A 21,467-nucleotide genomic window follows, 5' to 3' on the forward strand; every position below is an offset into this window, starting at 1 on the left:
CCGTTCTTTTTTCTTGCATTGATCTATCATTACCACCCGGCGTCAGAAACGTTTAAACTCCGAAGCAACCTCTGTGTTCGTGCGTTAAGTTGCTTCCGGTTTTCCGGTCTGGGTTGGCCTTTCGGATGGATGATACAGGCAACCTCGCAACTCGAAGGAACACTGAATCTTGGTTTTCCGGACCTCAGCCACCCTCGACTAAAAAACGCTAACATGCATCATCGCGTGAATTAATTTTTTCAACTCAAATATTATCAGTTCAATACCGACTAAACATTCATAGCCCTAAAATATTAATAACTAATACCTGTTAAGCTTGCAACACGTGTCCAGTCTATTCGGGCAGGCTTTGACACTTATGTGTTTGTATGTCGGCTAATTAAAAAAGAATCAAACTTAATAAATTTGGCTGTTTTTGGCCATAAACGATAGTGAGTTTCTGGCAACATAGGCTAAGTACCTGCCATCAGTCCTGTCCGTTTACTTTGTGGGTGATATCAGGTTCTATTTGGACTGTTAGGTTGTTGGGTCCTGGGGGCAAACAAAAAGCAACAACAACAACTATCGATATTTCGGGAATCATTTGTTCCTTTCATCAGTGCTAGAACGACGAAGAGTTGTAGGTTAATAAATGCTATTACCGAAAAAGAAAAGACAAGTTTTAATAATTTCAAATAATTTAATCGCTAGAAACACCACGAGATTACACTTAGATATAAGGGGTATTCTGCAAACTTTGTCTACCTTGCTGGTTGTAGCTAGAAAGAGGCTTTGGCAAGCTGCCAGTTCATTTGACTAACGTTTATGTTGGTAGACATAAGTATAGAATAATATGAAAACAGCCGCTAACTGAGGAGTCTATTGCTCCCATCTGGGTTGCCTGCTTATCCCAGCTTCCGCCGATGCTGCCACAATTGGGAGGGCAAGAACGCCCATGTCCTCATTACCAAAAAGCTTCGACTTCTTTCGCACTGCACAGATCCGTTTCCACATACAGGTATCAGACGAGTTGCACCCAGAGCACCAGTTTCCTCTTCTTCTGCTTTTCCTGGTAGAGACGGAAGAGAAGGTTCAGAGAGGGAACTTAGCTTTTAGCCCCCCTCGTCTGCGGCTGAAATTCCCTCCTGCCGAGCCTTCTTTTCCCGTTTTCTGGAAGAATAGGTGGAGCAGCCGATTAGGAAAAAAATTTTTCCGGTTGTAAAAATATATAATTTCAGCCGTTTGCGCTTGTAAGCTCTCCTCGCCCTACCTCACTTTAATTAAGCAAATCATCACAAGCCCAATTTTTGTATTATTGGTAATTAGTTGCTTTTTGCTGCATGAAATCACATAGCTCAGATTGCGATTTAGTATTTTCCACCAGATTTCTCTCTACTCTAACAACAGAAAAAAAATCCATTTGCATTCTCCCCACCGAATGAAACAAACCATAGGACTTTCTAAGGGTTATAAAATATCAAGACTCGTTTATGCTCTTTTACTTTGTGTTCTTTACTTCCAATTAAAGTTTGTTTACAATTAGATAGGTACATAAAACAACACCTTGTATTGAAACCCTAGACCTTTTATCCCTTTTTCCGCCGTCAGCCAGTCCGTCATTCGTCAGCGAATAAATCTCGCTTGTTTTTTAATTAAAATTGCGTTCAAGATTCTCTTGACCAGCCTGGATCAATAAATGCAACAAATAAAGCTTTTCCAAGAGTATATGGTTACCGTGGACTGTTTCCAGCGATAGTCACGGAAAATGTCTGCAGCCTTCCATGAGTATGTGGTCGCTTGGTGGATGAGCCTTCACGCGGGACAGGGAAAATGGGACAAAAGGGTTCGAAAATTCAATTTTTCTGCAATTACTTTTTTTTTAAATAGTCTATCATCTTCTAGCTATTTTATCGTTTGTTTATTATTGTGTTCTATTTTATTTTACTGTTTTTGTGGCTCATGACAAAGCGTATTTTCATGTTCGACAATTTGTTGCTATTATAGTGTTTTTACTTTGTGTATTATACGTCTGTAATTTTTCTATATTTTTTTTTTGGGTTTTCTCTGTCTTATTTAGATATACCTTACAAAAATTATTGGTTTTTATCTTTGTGTATATTTTTCTTCTTGTTTCTGCAATATTTTAAAAATTATGAAAAAATATTTAGAAAATTGTTTAAAACTTAAATATTAATTTATAATAGAAATTAGTCCTTCGATAATATTTTCATTATTTCATTTAATTGTGTGTTTCTTTGTATGTTGTTTTTATTTGTGTATGTGTGTGCATAATAAATTCCATTCTTGAATGTTTATATCGTTTCTTGTTTTTTGTTTTTTTTTATTCTTTTATTGGTATTGGTAATCAGCCGTTGTCAGTATGGAGTAGTATGTCCTAGGCATCCGTTTCAGCACCTTTAAGTCTAAGTCGTGCAAAATCTTCGAATATTATGTCGTCATCTTGTCCGTCGTCACTGCAATGAATCATATTAATTAATTAGTTATGGGAATAAAAGTTAAAGTTAAATTAAGAAATATATTGTGTCAGTTGCGCCAAAACAAATGTAGCCTGAGGCAGAACGCATTAAAGTTAAAATTTGGAAGGAATCGATGCTCAATTACGTACACCTGCGTGCGGTCGTTATCGATTCGCTAAAATGTGGTTCAGTTCCCCTCAAGTCTTTCCGAAAAGCTTACAATTTTTTCCTTATTCTGGGTTTCCAGGGCGATCCACTCGCCACCGGCCATTCTGGGATAATGGATTCAAGTTAATGACTTAACCAGCCTATTCTTGCGATCGTGTAATCCATTCACTGCACCTTCAGTGTCGGATGATTTGACTCAGGTACTCATTCACAGCTGAATTGACTGGTATCTGACATCCAGTTATCATAACAAATCCCTCTGTCATCAGTGAAATTTCAACTGCCACCTTCCGCTATGACAGCCATCCGGCTCCATAAAGCAGCACAGAAAGAATGTTGATGAAGAACCTCACTAATGTTTGTGTGAAGCTACCTGCATACCCAGATTTTAGTAATGCGTCGAGTAATATCAAGTTTACTGCTACCCTCGCTCGATGTTCTGTCCATTAATGACCAATCAGACTGAAATCCTTTGTTGGTGTTGATCTTTAGTCCGATCCTGTTTGTTCCTTTCTCCTTTCAAATTGGCTAAATTGAGTCCTGATCGAGTCCTCCAAATAAGCTAGCATCGAGGTGGTCACCGATGACGTGAAGGAATAGTATCAGCAACAGAATACAAACTTGGCGAACTTTACTTTTACTTTTGGAGTCGTATATTGGTTTGATAACAGCTATGGACGTGTGATGACAAATGAGGATTGGCGAAGGTTAAAAGACCATCGTGAGTGGCTGAAAACACCCAAGAGAGGAGGCTACCCTAAAAACCTAAAATTGGCCATGAAGCTGAAACTCAATCGAAATGTTCCGTTAACACGCGGTTGCTGCTCTTAAGCGAAGTGGCTCTCTGAATGAGGCGCGCTGGCTTGACATTGAACATCCGGAAGAGCAAAACTGTTATGAAGGAGGTTTGTGCACATCATTGGTAATGGGACGATTTGCACCAATTCTGACAATGTGCCTACCATCAAAGATTCTCTGCGACCGAAAACCGTGAAACAGCTTTAGCGTTTCCTTGGAAGGTGATGCTACCAGTGATTTATGTCAAATTACGCTTCGCTGCCTGCACCGTTGACAGACAAGCTTCAGAAGACGCATCAGTTCCGACTTTTCCAAACCTTTTGCCATCTCAACTCAATATGGCGTAGGAGCGGTGCTAATACAAAAGATAAAAGAGGGAGATGAAGTTCCTGGGGCGTAAATGTCGAACAAGCTTATTTAGCCTCAGCGAAACTATATAGCAACTGAATAGGAATGTTTCGCAGCTAAGAAAATCTGATGAGCCAGTCAGACCTTCATGATAAACTGACCAGACGGGGATTGAAGCTTAAACGATTACCGTTGATCATTAAACACAGAAAAGGCTCTGCTGCCAGAATCTCTATCTCGAACGTATTTGCCAGCGGAGGTGGATTCCTTCGGGAGAAACGAAAACACTGCAGACGTGGATTTTAAATCGCCACAGTTCTAGTCTACGGACTATTTGCAAGTGACCGAGCGCATTACAGAAAATTCCAAAAAATCCCTGATCTGCAGGTATGCGATGGATTGGTATGGAAGCGAACCAATCATGCTTTAGGAGATGAGCTGGAAGAGTAACAGGCGTGAAAGGTTTGGATTTCCGTGGAGCTGGCGACATGTGTAGTATGCAATTTGCCTTTCCCAGAGAAAAGCTGACAAGGGAGTATTATTTAATAAAATGCAATATTTGCTCCTTTTCTTCCGTTCTAACACCATTTAGCTTTCTCAATATCCTTCTTTTAATGTCCTAATTCCAATCCCGACATTCATATACATATATTCAAAATTTAATATTTTAAATGATTAATTTTATTTATTTAAAAAAAAAAACACTAATAATTGGTACCTTCCCCTAAATCTGAAACTCCATTTCATTTAAAAAAATTCAATTTGAACATAATAACAATTCTCTAATATTTCAAGCGGAATATTGGCCAGGAAAAATGCCCGCTGACCTTTCTGCTTGCACATAAAATTGCACAGGCTACATATTATTGGTTGTAAGCGTAACGTTCTGCTCTGACTTAGAAGAGGTGATATTTATCCGCTCATCGGTTACCTATGGACGTTCCCGCCCCTCGGGTTTTCAAAGAGTACATAGACTCTAGATTAAAAATCAGAGCCCTTTTTCCCAGTAGTAACTGACCGCCTTGAAGAACGTAGTCTTGTTTGTTGTCTTTGGGCCTAATTCAACAAAAACTCTGCCACAGGCTTTTCTTTTGTTGATCCATTATTCATATTCGCCTTGAATTTGGATGGACGGTTTTTCAACGGTGTGTGGTTTTGTTTCCTTTTGTCCTTCTTTGCCTTCTTTAACCCTGGAGACTACTTGGATGAAGTCCGCGTCTTGGTCTTTGCGCTTTTTCCCCCAAGTTCGCTTTGTAACGGAGTATCTGCGATGCCTTTGGCGTTTACGGTGGTTTCAGAGGGAACCGCGGTTGTTTCTGTTTTTCGCGCATCTTCTGCTGCTGTCCATGTCCGCATGTAGAAGGGAATATGAGCCAGGAGTTCTTTCAGTTCCATCCGCCCGTTGTTTATCTCTTTACTGACGTTCCTGCGGATCATTTTCTAGAGCACTACTTGATAAGCCATTCCTCTCGACTCTAATAACGTAGTGGAATGTTCGCTACGTTCCCACTTAGTTTATGTCCAAATCCCCCTTCTCAATTTCAACGATTTCAGCTGGGAGTTTCTGGAACTGAGTTAGAGTATTACAGAATATTGAATGTCCCGCCAACTGAAGACGCTGGACCATGATGTCACCACCAAGCATGTTGAGAACGATCCGTACAATCCGTCGATCTACGAATCATAACTCGTCAGGATCCCATGGATTTTCGCCGATGGGGGTAACGAACTACACCAAGTGGTCCATCAACTTATGATGAAGGCTTGGGACAACGAATTATTGCTTAACGACTGGTAACCAGGCATTATCTGCTCAATAATAAAAAAACCAAACTTCAGTAAGTGCAGCAATTACAGAGGTATCACGTTGATCGGACTTTTTCTCTGCGGCACACGATGGACAAACTGTTGGGATATCATCATTAGTTATAACAACTCTTCTTCGACATCAAGGATGGGGCATAGGGTAATATTGTACAAGGTCATGATAGAATTCTGTTTTCCGACAGAATCGGTAAGATTATCTGTACCGACTCTGACCAAAAGCGGCAGGATCCCTTTCGAGACCATGTAATATCATCAACGATATAGGACAAAAGCATGCTCTACCCTGCGTGCTTTTTAACCTGGCATTGGGGTAAGTAATAAGCTATATTGATATACATGCCAGACACACACTATCCTCTAAAAAGTTTACCAGCCAGGTCTGTGATGACAATATTGACATAATGGGAACAGCAACTCCAGATAGACAACTGCCTCCTTCATCCCGATCAAGTAGCAGCGATTGGTGGACTGCACTTTGTTGCAAACCAGACGGAAAACATGGAGGAAAGAAACAACAACACCAAACAATAAAGATAAAAAATACAACGTTGAAATTGTCGATCATTTTTCCTATCTAGGGTCGAAAATCACGACTAATAGTAGCTATGACGATGACATCCGCACACAATTGTTAACAGCCAACAGGGCCTATTTGAGCTTACCCTGTCTCAGATGGAGTGACAATTTATATCGAAGTTTGAAGCTAGTTAAGCTAGAAGGCAAATGACCATCTTCAAAACCCAGAAATATATAAGGTAGCGCTCAACAAGCCGCTCGACTTCGCGAATCAGAAGATGTTGTTACCCGACCAAGAAAAATAAAGACAAAGACTTTAGAATGCCAAGGAGTGGCTTCGAAGTGTAGCACCATACAGGAGGAAGAAACAACGTTTGGAATACTGGAATCGCCACCTACTGGAGAGGCAACAACTACAAAGCTGGTGAATTTCTCAAATTTAGTTAACCAAGGCAAGAAGAATAACCAACTTTTGGAAGGATTTCACAAAATTTTAAAAATACATGGCCAGAAATAGATACGAAAATTGAAGACAGTAAATAATCTTACCCATCGAGTTGTATAAGATTTGTTGTGGGAACTTCGACCGTTTGATTTTCTTGTGAACCAGCAACTGCCCGATCAATGCTGCGCCGCGGTGACCGTTCTGATAATATCGGATCAACGTCTTCCAGAGGCTTTGGATGCATTAAAATGAATGGTAGTTCTGCGACTAGATCTCTGTAAAAGAAATGAAAAAGCTAATTAACATTCACCATTAAATACACTTTATCCATTTGAAAACCATAACATTTTTCTAGAAAATAAATTGGAATTGTAAGTTCAATCTCACGAAAAAACATCAGGAAAGCCAAAGTATTTTAGTTGTTCGATTTTTTGACCTCGTCGCAAAAACGAATAACCAAAACAAGGGCTGCATTAGCGATACGATGTGCAGCGTGACATATTTTAAATGAGTTCCGTGAAGAATGGTTCAACCGATTCAAAGGGCATCCTTTGTGAAGGCCCAAAAAGGTGAGGATAAGAACCGAATAGATTGACAAAGAAACCTCACGCACGTTCTGTCCAAATGCTCCAATAAAGGCAAACGCCATGAAGTCCATACTCCGTTAAGTTCAAAAGACAAAGAAAAGGATGAAGCAGTCTCGAGTCAAAAGTTCCTTCTGGAATAACGAACAACCGAATCCCGAGGGAGGTTTGAGCCCCTTGGTGATAGATTGGATCAATTGAGGAGAAACTGTTTCCCACTTTCATGGTCTACGGATATTTCGTTTAGAGGAAAACACTCAATTTTTCAAAAGTGAGGATCGACGGTTTTGTCCAGGGCATTTACACCCAGGTTATGTTTTCGAATATATATGAAGGAGTGGACAAAACCTGGGAACCACTTTCGATGACGATGCGCCCAGGACAGAGATGAGTTCACTCCACCCTGAACGAAACACTTACCACTTATTTTTCGAAAATAAACCACAAAAGTGAGAGGAACCTCGCTCCCAGTCCACCAGGTTGATGCGGGCTTAGAATTTCTTCAACTGTGAAACAGAAAATTAGTTCTACTTCGGCCAATTTAGACTTAGCACCCATGTGATCTCCATAGACATAGGAGGTTGTTGTTGAATTCGTTATTGAGATGCTGCACTCTGAACCCTGTACTTCCTTTGGTATTATCGCTGGTAAATTTTCTAAGCGAGGCGTACTCATTGATTTCGTTGCTACAAGTTAGTAGACGCCTTGAAGAACCACCTTCGTAAAGTGGTAACTAAACTAGTTAAACGAGTGATTCACAGAAGAGTTAGTACCAGTATATATGGCACTAGATGCACTTTGGCCAATTGGAATTTAATAAGAAAGTTTGTAGTTATCTTTGCCATATCATTATATTCTTCTTTTTATCTACAGGCATATGATGGAAGGAGAGCTCTGATACGATGTTTGTGATCAAAATGCCAGAAGTATTGATTCGTGATTAGGATATAAAAGCGCTGATGACTGCAAAATTCTGAGTACGTTGAGCTTAGTTAATCTCAGCCAGCCAGTGCAGTAAAAACGTGATTAATGGGCAATTGATAGACACTCGTGAGGGAAAAAAGACTGGGGCGATGTCATGGAAAAGCGTCTTCAGAGAAATTAAGTTCCCACCAGCCATCCAAACATGCTTTGAGTAAAATGTCCAGCGTAAAAAAGGCTCTGCCACCAATAATAATGAACAGCGGAAGCCAGAGTCATATCTCCACGATCAACATACGGGACATTGAGATCCAAAGTGGACCATTTTACTTCCTGCTATAACCGAGAAAAAAGACTTGGTGAGAAATGACCTAGAAATCGCTGTTTCTGCCTAGGACAAACTCTTTTGTATCATCGTCCAAAGTAAATACTTCGTAGATGATTTTGGAAAAGAATCAAGCTAGCGAGTCATTGTTATTACTTGGGTTGAAAAGTCATAATAAATCCTTGTTTCTCACACAGCGAAACAGCCTCCGTCTTATCCCGTGTGCTTTCTATTAAAAACAAGGTACTGCCAACAGAAACAGATGGCAGTATGCGATTCTGTTAAATTTCGATGTACATGACAGTGTTGCACATCACCCAATATCTTTTTCATGTTGTTAGTTTTTTACCTGTTTGATTGACCGTTCTTCAGTCCCGCTATGTTATGTAAATATCCCGGTTCCAAGCCCAGCTAAGGACGTACACGTACTGTACTGAGTACGATCCTCATCAAAACCGATGATCGCCTAGTTTAGTTGGAGTAACTCCACCTTACTGCATCCTATCTAATCACATCCCTTCATTAAGAGGGTCTGAAGCGACGAACTTGTAATTAAAAAAAAACATCGTGCACAGTGACATGATGAACAGTCCCGGGTAGGATTGATACCATGGAAACCACCGCGAAAACGAATGAATGACTACGCTCTCTGTGGTGTTGCACCATCTCCTAAACTAAGAAATGATTTAAAAGCGCAAGAGTGCAAGTCAAAACTGAAAGGACGATCAGGTCCTATTCACCAAAACGTGCTATCAAAACAACAGTGGAAGAAGTGGTCAACCGGAGAAATGATTGATCGAGAAGAAAATGAAGGCATACAGACAACATATAAAGTGAAATACAAGGTCGAAGAGAGAAAATTACGAAGATCTCCGACAAACAGTTAATAACATATTCAGGCAAAAAAAAGAAAGAGGTTTTGACGTGTAATACAAGAAAATCGACAACAACTCAGCGAGGAACAACACAAGACAAGTCAACAAAGTACCGAAGCGCTTGAGGCGTGCCTGTTAATTCAAAACCACCCTTTGTAAAAGTGAAAAACCGGGCATTCATTAGGAGCACATGAGATATGGGCATCTTATTTAAAAAAGTTCCTCAACCCTTGAATTCCAACTCAGTTACCAGAACCTACAAAAATTATCATCATTATCACCAACGGCGAAACAACCGGTATTCGGTGTAAGCCTGCCTTAATAAAGAACTCCAGACATCCCGGTTTTGCGCCGAGGTCCACAAATTCGATATCCCTAAAAGCTGTCATGCGTCCTGGCCTATGTCATTGCTCCATCTTAGGCAGGGCCTGCCTCGTCTTATTTTTCTACCATAGATATTGCCTTTATAGACTTTTCTGGTGGGATCATCCTCATCCATACGGATCAAGTGAGCCGCCCACCGTAACATAGTGAGCCGCATTTTATCCACAACAAAAATTATGGTCAAACATAATGGGAATATTGAACCACCGACATTGGAAGAAATAGAGTGAGCCATCAAATGTCAAAGGCGTTGAGCATGGATGACATCATCGATGCACTCGTTAAATCAGGCCAACCATGGACCATGAAAACTATTCATAATTTGCTTTTCTATATTTGAAACCAACAACGGATTGTGCAGTCAGACAAGTTAACTTGCGAAAATAACAAAGGCATATTATTACTACGTCCTATAAAACCCTCACAAAAAGTACGATTGGTTAATACCAAGGAGATTTTTGAGCTGGAAAAACGACAACTGACCACTTATTCACGGTCAAACAGATGCTAGATAAATGCAGGGAATTCATCATCGCCGTCCACGAAATATTCGTTGACTTCAGGCAGGCATATGATATTATTTCTTCTATCCAGGGTCGAAAGTCACAACCGATAACGGCTATGATGATGAAATCCGCGATAGGTTGTTGGCAGCCAACAGAGCTTATTTCAGCTTACAAAAACTGCTCCGCTCGAAAAGTCTCACCATGGGGTTAAAGTTCTTACTGTACAAGACAATGATCTTGCCAGTCCTTATGTATTCCTCGGAGACTTGGATTCTTAGCAAGAAGAATTGCGAACTCTTTTCGCCGCGTTCGAGAGAAGAATCCTCCGAAGAATTTTTGGCTCCCTACATGAAGATGGACGATTCCGTAGCCTACATAACGACGAAGTCTATGAGCGATACCATGACCGTCAGGTTGTGGATAAAATCCGGCTCAATCGGTTACGGTGGGCGGGTTACTTAATCCGTATGGATGAGGATGATCCCACCAGAAAAGTCTATAAGGGCAATATCTATGGTAGAAAAAGAAGACGAGGTAGACCCTGCCTGAGATGGAACGATGGCGTAGATCAGAACGCCAGACAGCTTTTAGGGATATCGAATTGGTGGACCTCGGCGCAAAACCGGTTCCTTATTAAGGCAGGCCTAGACTGGATATCGGTTGTTGCACCGTTGATGATGATATGATAATATTGACTGAAATATACTGTTCGAAGTAATATTTGATTTGGGAATTCTAGCAAAATTGGTAATCCTTAACAGAATTAGAATGTCCCATACCACAGCGCAGGTTATAGTGAACAACAGTCCGGCAGATGCGTTTGAGGCAAACATCGGATTAAAGTAAAGAGATACTGCTCAATCTGGTACTGGAGCAAGCTATTTGAAAGTTGCCTGTTGACACAAAGGTACGCCGCTCTAGAAGTCCTGCCAAATCGTTACATATGCGGACAATGTGAATATCATAGCGTCTTCATATCAGAAAAGGAGACTCTTATATACCTCGACAAAACGGCAAACAAAGTTGGTCTTTAAATTAACGGAAACATGTCGAAAAATATGACGCAAATGAGAAAAATGACTCCCATCAGACAAAATATAATGATTGACGAGTACAACTTCAAAAATCTAGAGAACTTTATATACTTATGTGTTGACGAAATAAAACACTGAATTTAGCTTGCCTTCTATTCGGTTCTGTCGAGTATAGCTCCGAGTATACAAAACGATAGCAAGATCTGTGCTTTCGAAAAACAATACGTTCGAATAATAGGAGCTAAACGAGAGGGACGACTAACGGCGAATCAGATGCAATCATGCATTGTATCAAATATTTGACGCCCTGAAGTCTCGAAAATAGTCAAACTTCGGAAGCTGCAATGGACTGCACTCAACGTATGGGCGACACTCGGATACATAAAAGGCCATTCGAAGGGAAACCAGAAATACGAAGACTGGTGGAGAAGCCCAAAAATGCTGGGGAGATTCTGTTGACGAAGGCAGCGTATCATTGCTCAGATTTCGAAATTGCAGAACGCGAGCGATGAAGTGAGATGGTTGGAGGAAGGACATACTGAAGGCCAAGGCTCGAAATGGGATATACAGCCTCGACGATGACGACAGCGACGAGCTTCGGTTCCATACTCATCGGTCTTAATATTGTGCAAGTGGTAACCCCACAACCGCGTGACAGCACAAAGGCGAATGCGTGTGCATTGCGGATTGTATTTCTACCGTAAACGCTAACGGCAAGGGAAGAAATATGGGCGTCCTCTACTTTACGAAGCAATTGTCGAATATTGGAGGCCTACTTTCATACTTGATGAGTTGGAAAAACCCGCGACGTAAATCTGCGTTATGGGACGATTCAGAGACTGTTTATGTCCGCAGATCGCATGCAATAATCACTTAGTGAAAATTATCCAGAAATTATTCTCCCAGGAAGAGAGAAATACTGACGTATTCTACGGACATTTGGATGCGGCCGTAAAGACCGCAGTCAGCAGGAACAAGCTGCTTGAAATCCAAAGTAGAGTAACTAGCAAGGTTATCAATCTCGCGGTGAAGGAGTAGGTCGTCTCCGGTATACTTGCAGGCTGCTCAAGGTAGGGAGTTTCATCTTGCTGTGCTTATGCACATAAACTAAGTGCGGTTTACAGGAAAACAACCCTAAGGGTGTGTTCTGCCTGCAGCACCAAGACTGCAGCACCCATGAACCAGCTGCAACTGCAAATCATGGTCATCAAAGGTCAATTGCATGATGCTGGGATAGCAGAGTCAAATTTAAAAACATATATGAACCCTAGTATTATCGTTTCGAAAATTTATAGCGTTTTTCTCGAAACCACGAAATCTATGAAGAGTTTTCATCTAATCGTTTCATTTTTACCTAATCCCCGCTTCTAGAGGTTGATTCAAGGGAATTCCACTGTTCGCCGCGGAGGACTTCCAAAATATCTTGTTTTGTTGGTACGGCCATACGGTTGACATTTTGTAAAAAATTGTAGATAATAATTTTTTTCTCACTCTTGAAGAGGTGCTTGATCGATTGTGGACTATAAGTTAAAAACGTGCTCACAGAAAAATCTTAAAGAAACAATTTTTTTGGGCGGTTCCAAACAGAACTCAGATGAAGAAAGCTAATAGGAAGAGATCCACAAATAAATGACCAAAATATCGGTGGACACAGGTCTTGTGTCTATCTTCTCATCGAAGAGTAGCTGGAGAGATAGTATAGGGCGATCACCCAGTTTCTCAAGGGATTGTGGAGAGGTCATCAGTAACTCTGTAGTTTTAAATTGAATACTGCACCTGATTGTCCAAACAGCGATGGCATCCCGGGGGACCCAGGGCATATTTTCTTCCACTGTCTGAGATTTGTGGAGAAAAGGAGAATCCTGGAAGAAACTCCGGGTGAAATGGTATCATTTTAAATTCTTGTGCGGAAAATGCTAACATGCTGGGAAGACTGGAACATCAAGAACTCGATGGTCGGATCTATTCAAAGTAAACTCTGAAAACGCGATTGCGAGCGCTTCGTGTAAAAGAAGGAATACCTAGCTAGAGCGAATGACGGTGCAACTCCCCCAGTTCCTCCTCCCTAATAAAAATAAACCAATTTTAATAACGTTGTGCTTTCCATAGAAGAGGATGAAGAGATTAATAATAATTTCACTTCATTTCTTTCTATAAAAGATACCGCAAATACCTGCCAAGGTTTAAATTCGCTTGATTATTTCTTCAGACCCAATGGTTTGTCTAAGCTAACACCCTTTGAAGAGTAGGGATTACCACCGGAGAAAAGAGATGTAATCAAGCAGGTTATGACAAGGTTTGTTTTTATAAGAACCATTTACGAGATAATTTCTATAACGTACTTTCTTGTGAATTTTCAACCAAATATTTGAGATTCATGGAATGTCACAAACAGATACCTCACAAACATTCAGTTTAATTAATTACTCATTACTCCAAACATTGGACTACTATGTACATATAGTATGTATGCATTCAAGAAAAGCAGTTCCCGAATTGATGGCGTGTATCATTTGTTAGTTCATAGCTGTTACTGAAATCAAAGGAAGCATGTTCCTATATCTCACTGACAACTTACCCGCCTAAGATAGGACCGCTGATGAAGAGCTTCACTTTCACTTTGTACTGTACGATAATGCCTAAACTTTCTCGTTGCGCAGGATCCGCAATTCTGTTTATAAAAAAAATGAACAAAAAATGTTTCATCAGAACAAAGTATCTAAAATTGTTCATTGCTAATTGATATAAAGCAGATTTCGGAAATAACATGCTTTAAGTAAATTTTAAAATAGTTTTTTAATTATATCAATTTTTTACATTTTATTCAGTGATATTTCTAAAGAATGTTTATGCTAACGCACTGGAATTGGAGTTTAATTAAGTTGATGCAGAGCTTTTATCTTTCAAATCAAATTCCATATTTTTTCTATATAAAAGATTTTAGCGCTTAGAACTCATTGAGGAAGCCAAGCAATTTTCAAGGAAATGAAAATGTTAATGTACAAGAAAATAAATTATTTATATAGGCAAAAAATATTACTTTTTTTCGGTGCTGGAAATGAAAGCATCTGCTCCAAATCGTATGTTTTCTCCGAAGTTTAATTTTATAAAAGATTCCTCCGAAATACATGCATACCAGAGTCTACTCAAATAAACAATTTGGTTTTATTGTAAATATTTATCTAGATAGAGATCCACTTCATAATAAAGTTAGTAAAATAAACAGAATCTTTATCTTTGCAGAAAAAAACTGGCACAAGACCTCATCTGTTACGTGTATAATCTTGATGTGGAATAATTTATTTCGCCGGAGCGTGTACCTGATTTTCCGCGATAGGCGTTTACGCATTTTCATTTGTTGATAGAAAATAACAATGGTAGTGTTTGAAAATGAGGTTTAGATAATTTAGGTCGCCCCATTACGTATTTATCTGCATAATCTTGAAGGATTTGACAAAGTTGCTTTTGGCTGCGGTTCTGTTGTTTTACTGATTGATGAGGGCACCTCCGAGAAAGCTAATTCATTGAAATTTGGAGATTGATTAGACAAGTGAGATGAGGCAGGAAGGATGCTGTTCATTATGGTTGATTGTAGAAATGTACACTTGTTTCCTGTCTAAATTGTCATGTACGATGCATCAATTATCACCAGCGTTTGAAAACAGACGTTTGCTAATGGAAGTCGATATTGTTATCCTGTACAATCGTTGTGCAAACGGAGACATATAAAAATTGAAATCAATTCATAAAAAGTTGTGATTTTCCGGTATTTAAGTTAATTTTTGAATTTTTTTTTTTTAATTTTGCATCGAAAAACATCTTAAAGAAGTCGGGAAACCGGAAGCTGGGTGCGTCAGGTATGAAAGGTTTTGTTTGCTACATCTGTGAGTATTTTTGAGTGTAGAACTATTCCATTTGTACGTAGTCCGTTATGTATATGCATTTAGCATGTCTGACCACCCACTTTAGTGTGATATTGGTATTTAGTTTCAGTAAATTTACATGGTAAAGTCAACTTTGAGCTACTGTAACTTTGTTACTAATAGTATGATTTTGATCAAACTTGGGGATAATATGCTTCATATTATATTTTATACTACTACCGACTTTTATAACTCTGGGATAAACTTACGGGGGGTGTTACTCAATTTCTCCAAAAACATGGTAATATACTATTATTAACTTAATTTGAACGGATATCGATATGGAGAGTATTTTGAGGCCTGGGTACCACATAGATGCAGCTTCATGAATTTTTTAAGATTTTTCGGTTGGGTAGTTTCTGAGAATGGGTCCGTTAAAGAAATCATCACTTTCCACCCCTCCCACTCTCCACTTTTCTAACAAATCTCAAAACTAAGACCGACTTCGAAAAGTACTAGTCGAGACCTTTAATTTGATACGCCACATGACTATATTCGGTGAAAAAATTATTACACCCCCCTTTTTCATGTATCTCAACGTAGGAGGATATAACTCACTGCATGTCTGGGCGTTCACAGTTCCCACCTTCTTCCCAAATTTCGTGTCAATCGGTATAGCCGTTTCTGAAAAAAGTGCGTGTGACAGACAGACAGACGGACAGACAGAAATTACGCCTGTATTAGAATCGGGAATCATATCATCACTTCCAATACTTGGGGGTGGTGATAGACAGGAAGCTCAGCTATAAGCAACAAACAAAACCTTAAACATGTTAATGTTATCATCGACGACTATTCTGAGATATGTTTCCAAAATTGGAGTTTGTAACGACTTAGTGGATTGGTGGTAGCCAAAATACTACTAATCAGGGGTGAGAAATGAGAAATTTAACCTGAGGCTGAAGGAAATTCCATCAATGTTGAGATCTAGGCTATGATCACAGAGGCACATGTAAACTTGAAGAGTCCGAAAAGTGTGCAAACCGTTGTTTTTGATATATCGTACAAACTACAGGGATTTAGTGATATATCTTGGTGAAATCCAGGGTCGAGAAAATACGACAGTTTGTAAAACAATGGGCAAATTTTGGGATTGGAAGAATGGGGTGTCGGTCTGGAATTGTCTGATCACTCAGACGCCGGTAATCTCCACAAAATCCCAATTCGCCAAGACTTGCGTGCACTTGCCTGTAGCCATAAATGCTTATGGACGTGCAGTTTATTGCCGCTAAGTTTAGCTGTGCCGGAGGGAGCTATGAATGGTCGTAGGTCACCGCAGCGTCTTAGGGGTTAGGTGAACAAGAATTTTGGGTGCTTGCAGGATATTCACTGAGGAAACTATCACACCAGTTAGGTTCAAAATACACTATTAAAAATAAGGAGAAGGAAAAATTTAAGGTCCGGTACGGATAACCACGGGAGTCGTCAATTTGGCGAATCGAACAGTCGGCACCGGTAATCGATTCGATTTTTATGCGACACGATAACCTAGCTTGGTTCTGCCTGCTATAGCTCTTTCACCACAATCTATGGCGACCACTTCACGTAGGCAGCGGATGAAGTGGACTGAGAAAATGAACCTTTTTATCATCCACACTCATTAGGAAATAATAAAGGGGAGGTATAACATTTTGCCGCCCTTTATTGCACCAAAGATTCGAACGGTTCCCGTAATACGCGCATGCAACTATGCGCTGGGTTGCAGACAAGTACGTCTTTAATATTCGCTGCCACAAAATCGCAACCATCATCAGGGAGCGTTTTCACCTTGAGGTCATCGCGGAAACTGGTGACTAAGAGTCAATGGAGCGTCACGCCCCACTACGGGCAACAGTTTCAGTACTGGCCGAAGCACTTCTTTTCACCGCCCGGCTAAAATCTCCGCCTAGGTTCTGGCCGAATTCCGAACAGCGTGTATAGAATTATCGGAAATGATATGCATAGATGCATAGACCAGGTATTACCAGGACCTATTATCTCTAGTAACTCCGAGAATTCCACCTGAAATCAATTATGGGTTTGCATCTTAACTGAGTGCCAATATGCCACTACTGTAGCATTACCTGTGTATTGCGGGGCAGTTACACTTTTTTGCTAGTGGTTTGAGTTACCAAAGACCCTCATCATGAAAAATTAATTTGGAGGATCGGCACGTCTCCTGTAGTTGAAATTCTGGACACACTGGGACAACAAAATTCATAACGCTCATTATTAGTGGTCTTAACAGATGTCGAATCCATACCATTAACAAAGCTCATCACGAGCCGCACACAGAACACAGCACTGGTTACCGCCACGTGCAGGATTTGACTTAGACTAGGCTTCTCCAAATATCTTAAGGAATTCTGCAAAGCAAATTATTTGAAGAATGTTCTGCTGTCTGAATTCCTGGGATGTGGGAAGTTGGTGCTGAAATCTCAGCTCTCGAAGAAGAATAAGATAAGTGCACTCAATGTATTTCGCTATCCCTTCGTAGGCGTATGCGTATGCGGAATATTGTCATGGACCACGTGAATGGCGGATAAACTTGCTTCCCGATATAGGAGGGAGGGGTGTTATTGACGCTCCGGCACAGCATCATCGCCAACTCAGCTTACTACGAGCTTATTTTTATAATAAAGAGCAGACGAGTCAAATGTTTGCTTAGATTGCAGGTTGACTGCACTTAACTTCGATCGATCTTTCAATTCTCTGAATGGAGTGAAATCGAAGGCAATGCACAGTAAACAAGTGAAATGCCCCTGAAAGTCATTTGGTGATGGTGTGTGATGGAGATCTCTTGGCTGTGCCATTCACCGCGGCGTGGTCGTCCCCCGGGCTTATAACAGATTCTCCTATTAACAAACCGCAGGCTACCGCCATTAAGTAGGTAGGACCGTCTGAATTAATTGCTTAGCACGTAGTGCTAGGTAAAATCCGGTATCTGCCTAGATTGCGATAACTCGGAATGAAAATTAAAATAAACGAATTGAAAGTGTTAAGCAAATGAGACACCGTCATACAGAGACCCGCCATCAGCTCCACCTTCCCCAGTGAGATCACTTTCCGGTCCACTCGTGATCACCTGTCCAATATCTCACTAATATAATGCGTGATGGAAATAACAACTAAAAAGGTTAATGATCATTGGGATTTTATTTTAAATATTGGAAGATTTCTTTATTAAAATTGAAAATATTTAAATGGAGTTTAGGTTTTCAGGAAATTCAAAAGGTGGGAGGGATATTGTGAATCTATTTCTTTGTGGCATGGACAAAGCGCTGATCGAAATAATGAATATTTGCAATGAATCTACTTGATAATAGTAAAAGTAAAATCTCACCAATTAACGCTTTATTTTGGATTGCCGAATCGCGACAGCCTCGTCAAACGTTGTGCTAGTCCCACATCCTTATTCATCTGAAGGACAGTAGACCACATATGGTGGGCAGAGCTTCCTGTGGGGTCAAGCGTCGGGTTGCGCTATACAACTCAGAGGCCGTACCCATTAATAGCGTCAGAGGTGAATGAACGCTAAGTCTGCACTCAGTATAAACCAGTACTGCTATACCAATTACGTGTGGCTCTGATCGTAGTCTCCGAACCAATTCATGTCCGAAGAGGACCACGGCAGGTGTTTACGTTAAACCTCCAGGATCTTCATGCAGGACAGTAGATCTAGGGTTTTAGAGACTTCTTGCAATTGCCCTGTCGTTAAGTTTTCCTGTTCCTTTTGTTATAATATCCAATAAAAATTTTGCTATTTTTGAGTATCTTCCTGACGTTGTACATATTACAAGCGATTTTATTGCTGAAGCCACTTGGAATATGGGCGTTTAAGATTAGAGGCTGAAACCTTTCATGCTTGTTCGCTTGTAGACCACACTTCCCTTTGCTTAAAATTAGCATATATTAAATATTTCTGCAAGTAGCAAGTTCACCATTTCAAATGCTAAGTAGAATAGACGTTTGCATGTGTCAAGCCTGTTCACTACCGCCTACTAATCTTTTGTCAATGAAAAAATATTGTTTTACCACTATAACGCACCAGTTCTCAATCATACGAAATTAGCATAACCAAATTTCATGAATTGCATTACGAATTGCACCGTCTTCGTCTGACCTGTTTCCCTGCAACTTTTTTCTCTACTCAAGCGCGAAAAGGGGCGCGTGGGAAGAAAATCATTGGTGAGATAAAGGAGCGTTTTTTAGAAAGTTAACACAGCGTGCTTTTAAAAAATTTAAAGAAACGACAAGGTCTATGAAAAATGAGTATCTTTCTAAAACTTCGTCCGCTACCGCAAAGGATGTGGTTAGTGGAAGAAAAATAGGTCAAAGAAAGAAGTTGACAGAATAAAGGAGTATTTTCAGGAAATTAACAGGGCGTACTTTTTAAAGTGAAGGAAATGACGGGGACGTTAGAAAATTAAAGAATAGGAGGAGGAAAAAGTGGAAATTTTAATTTTTTAAAAACAATAGTTTTGTATTTTGAGTTGTATGTTAATTACGGCTCGTAATGTATATAACTTGCTATATTTTCTTTCATCGGCCACCAACCTCTTAGTGAAAATTTCAATAGAGTGCCGAAATAATGCTTCCTATTTCATTGTATTATATTTTTTTTTTATCTGCTTAGTATAGAAAATAAATTAAAATAATAATCCAATTTTGTCAGTAATCGCAATATTTGTTCTAAAATTTCGTGAATTCTAAATTGAATGAAGACAGTTGGTGCTTTGCATTAGGAAGGCAGGGCTAGATCACGGTTTACATTCGACTTCCCCCCTCCTCAACGGACACTAGATCGTCGGGATCCTCGACAAGTGCCGGAACGTGCTGGTACCCCCGAAGGTTTGCGGAAAAGGCCACGAAATGTATGAACCCCTGTACTTTTTCAACAAAAAACTTGTCAATACAAACGTTGAATTCTTGGTTTTCCCTGCATCCCGGAATCACCGACAAACCTCGCGGCAGCAAATCCTTCGTTTATCCGGACTTATAGCTAGAGTAAGGTAGACAAAATTCCAAGACTTCGACGAATGGTTTCTTTGCGCTTCATTATCGTGGATATCAGTACTCCCATGTTAGGCACAGCCTTCCTGTGCTAGTAATGCATTGCTAGTGGATCTACACAACAAATCCCTCGTTAACCTCACATCCTTCCTTAGCTGACCAGGAAGAATCTCATGCACGTTTCATTTTTGAAGACGGTGCCGATCTATGTGTTCAAGTATTTCTTCGTAAATACCCGACCATCACTACCGAGCGTAGTCTTTCTTTGTCCGTCCACATCAACTTTACCGCTTCTCCAATTTTTTCTAAGATGCATCCGTTAATACCACAGAAGCTCGCAGTTGTGTGGAAATAGTCTCAATCAGGGTATTTGCAAACATTCAGAGAGTTCAGAGAGTCATCGCCACTTTAAATGGACCTTGTGTCGATTTTAGACGCGGAAATGCCCAGACCGATACCCCATTCCGCTCATCCACAACTTTGCGCACCCTATCACAAACTGCAGTATTTGCCCGACTTTGGACTTCTACCGTCGTTTCTTGTCTAAGATCGCCCACTATCAATCGATTCTTAACGTTTACCTCTCTGGGCAGAAAATCAAAGACTTTCGCCTGATTGTGGGGTCCCCAGACTCGGCATTTGAGACGTCCAAGTGATGGAAGCTAAATTTGAGGCATTCTCTCAGCAAGGTGCACTCTCAACCATATTTGCCGATGCCTCAGGCATTGCTATAGGTACCGTCATTCACAGAAAGGTAAAGCAAATGTTGCAGCTCTTGAGCTTTTTTTTCAAGCAACTGAACACCGCTCAACAAAACTACGGCAGCTATGATCGCGAGTTATTAGCCGCATGTCTGATAATAAAATACTTCTGGTATTATCTTGATGGCAGGTTTTTTGGAAAACCACAAACACGTGGAACAAGATTAAGTCGTGTTCCTTCAGTCCACCAAGTGCTTTCGCATAAGCCTGGATGATCGATTATATTCACGCAGTGGCTTTGGATCGATACCTCTGAAAGACACTTCTGAACTATCTTATGCCAAGGCCCTCTGTCGAGAATGGATTTCACAATTTGCTTTCCCGGAGATCATAATCCCTGACCACGGAATGCAGTTCGAGTCCTCCCCTTTCCCGGAGTTAGGCAAACTGCTCCGCTTCAAATGCCTCCGGACCACCCGCAATCCAATAGGATAGTTGAAAGATGCCACAGGCCGCTGAAAGCGACAATAATGACTTAAGATGACCCCTGATATTTAGCCTCGGAATAGCCAATCGCGAGGAATTTGTTGCAAGTCCCGTGGAGCTAATGTAAGGGAAGAACTTGAGACTCCTCAGCAACTATGTATTCGACATTAGCCGGGTG

General features: G+C 40.4%; 1 protein-coding gene across 5 annotated transcripts in view; it reads right to left on the reverse strand.

The window, feature by feature from the left end:
* Positions 1-1,466: 1,466 nt before the first annotated feature.
* LOC119653444 (beta-arrestin-1) overlaps positions 1,467-21,467 on the reverse strand; it is a 371,918-nt gene continuing 351,917 nt past the window's right edge. For all 5 annotated transcript variants that reach the window (XM_038058040.1, XM_038058036.1, XM_038058039.1 and 2 more), the window contains 3 exons: positions 13,766-13,858; positions 6,663-6,833; positions 1,467-2,453 (listed from right to left, as the gene is read on the reverse strand). In XM_038058040.1, coding sequence (XP_037913968.1) covers positions 2,375-2,453; positions 6,663-6,833; positions 13,766-13,858 — 343 coding nt within the window. In that variant the 3' untranslated portion in view covers positions 1,467-2,374. The remainder of the gene's footprint in view (positions 2,454-6,662; positions 6,834-13,765; positions 13,859-21,467) is intronic.

Source organism: Hermetia illucens, chromosome 4 (assembly GCF_905115235.1).
Source record: "Hermetia illucens chromosome 4, iHerIll2.2.curated.20191125, whole genome shotgun sequence".
In the NCBI taxonomy this organism is placed as follows: Eukaryota; Metazoa; Arthropoda; class Insecta; order Diptera; family Stratiomyidae; genus Hermetia; species Hermetia illucens.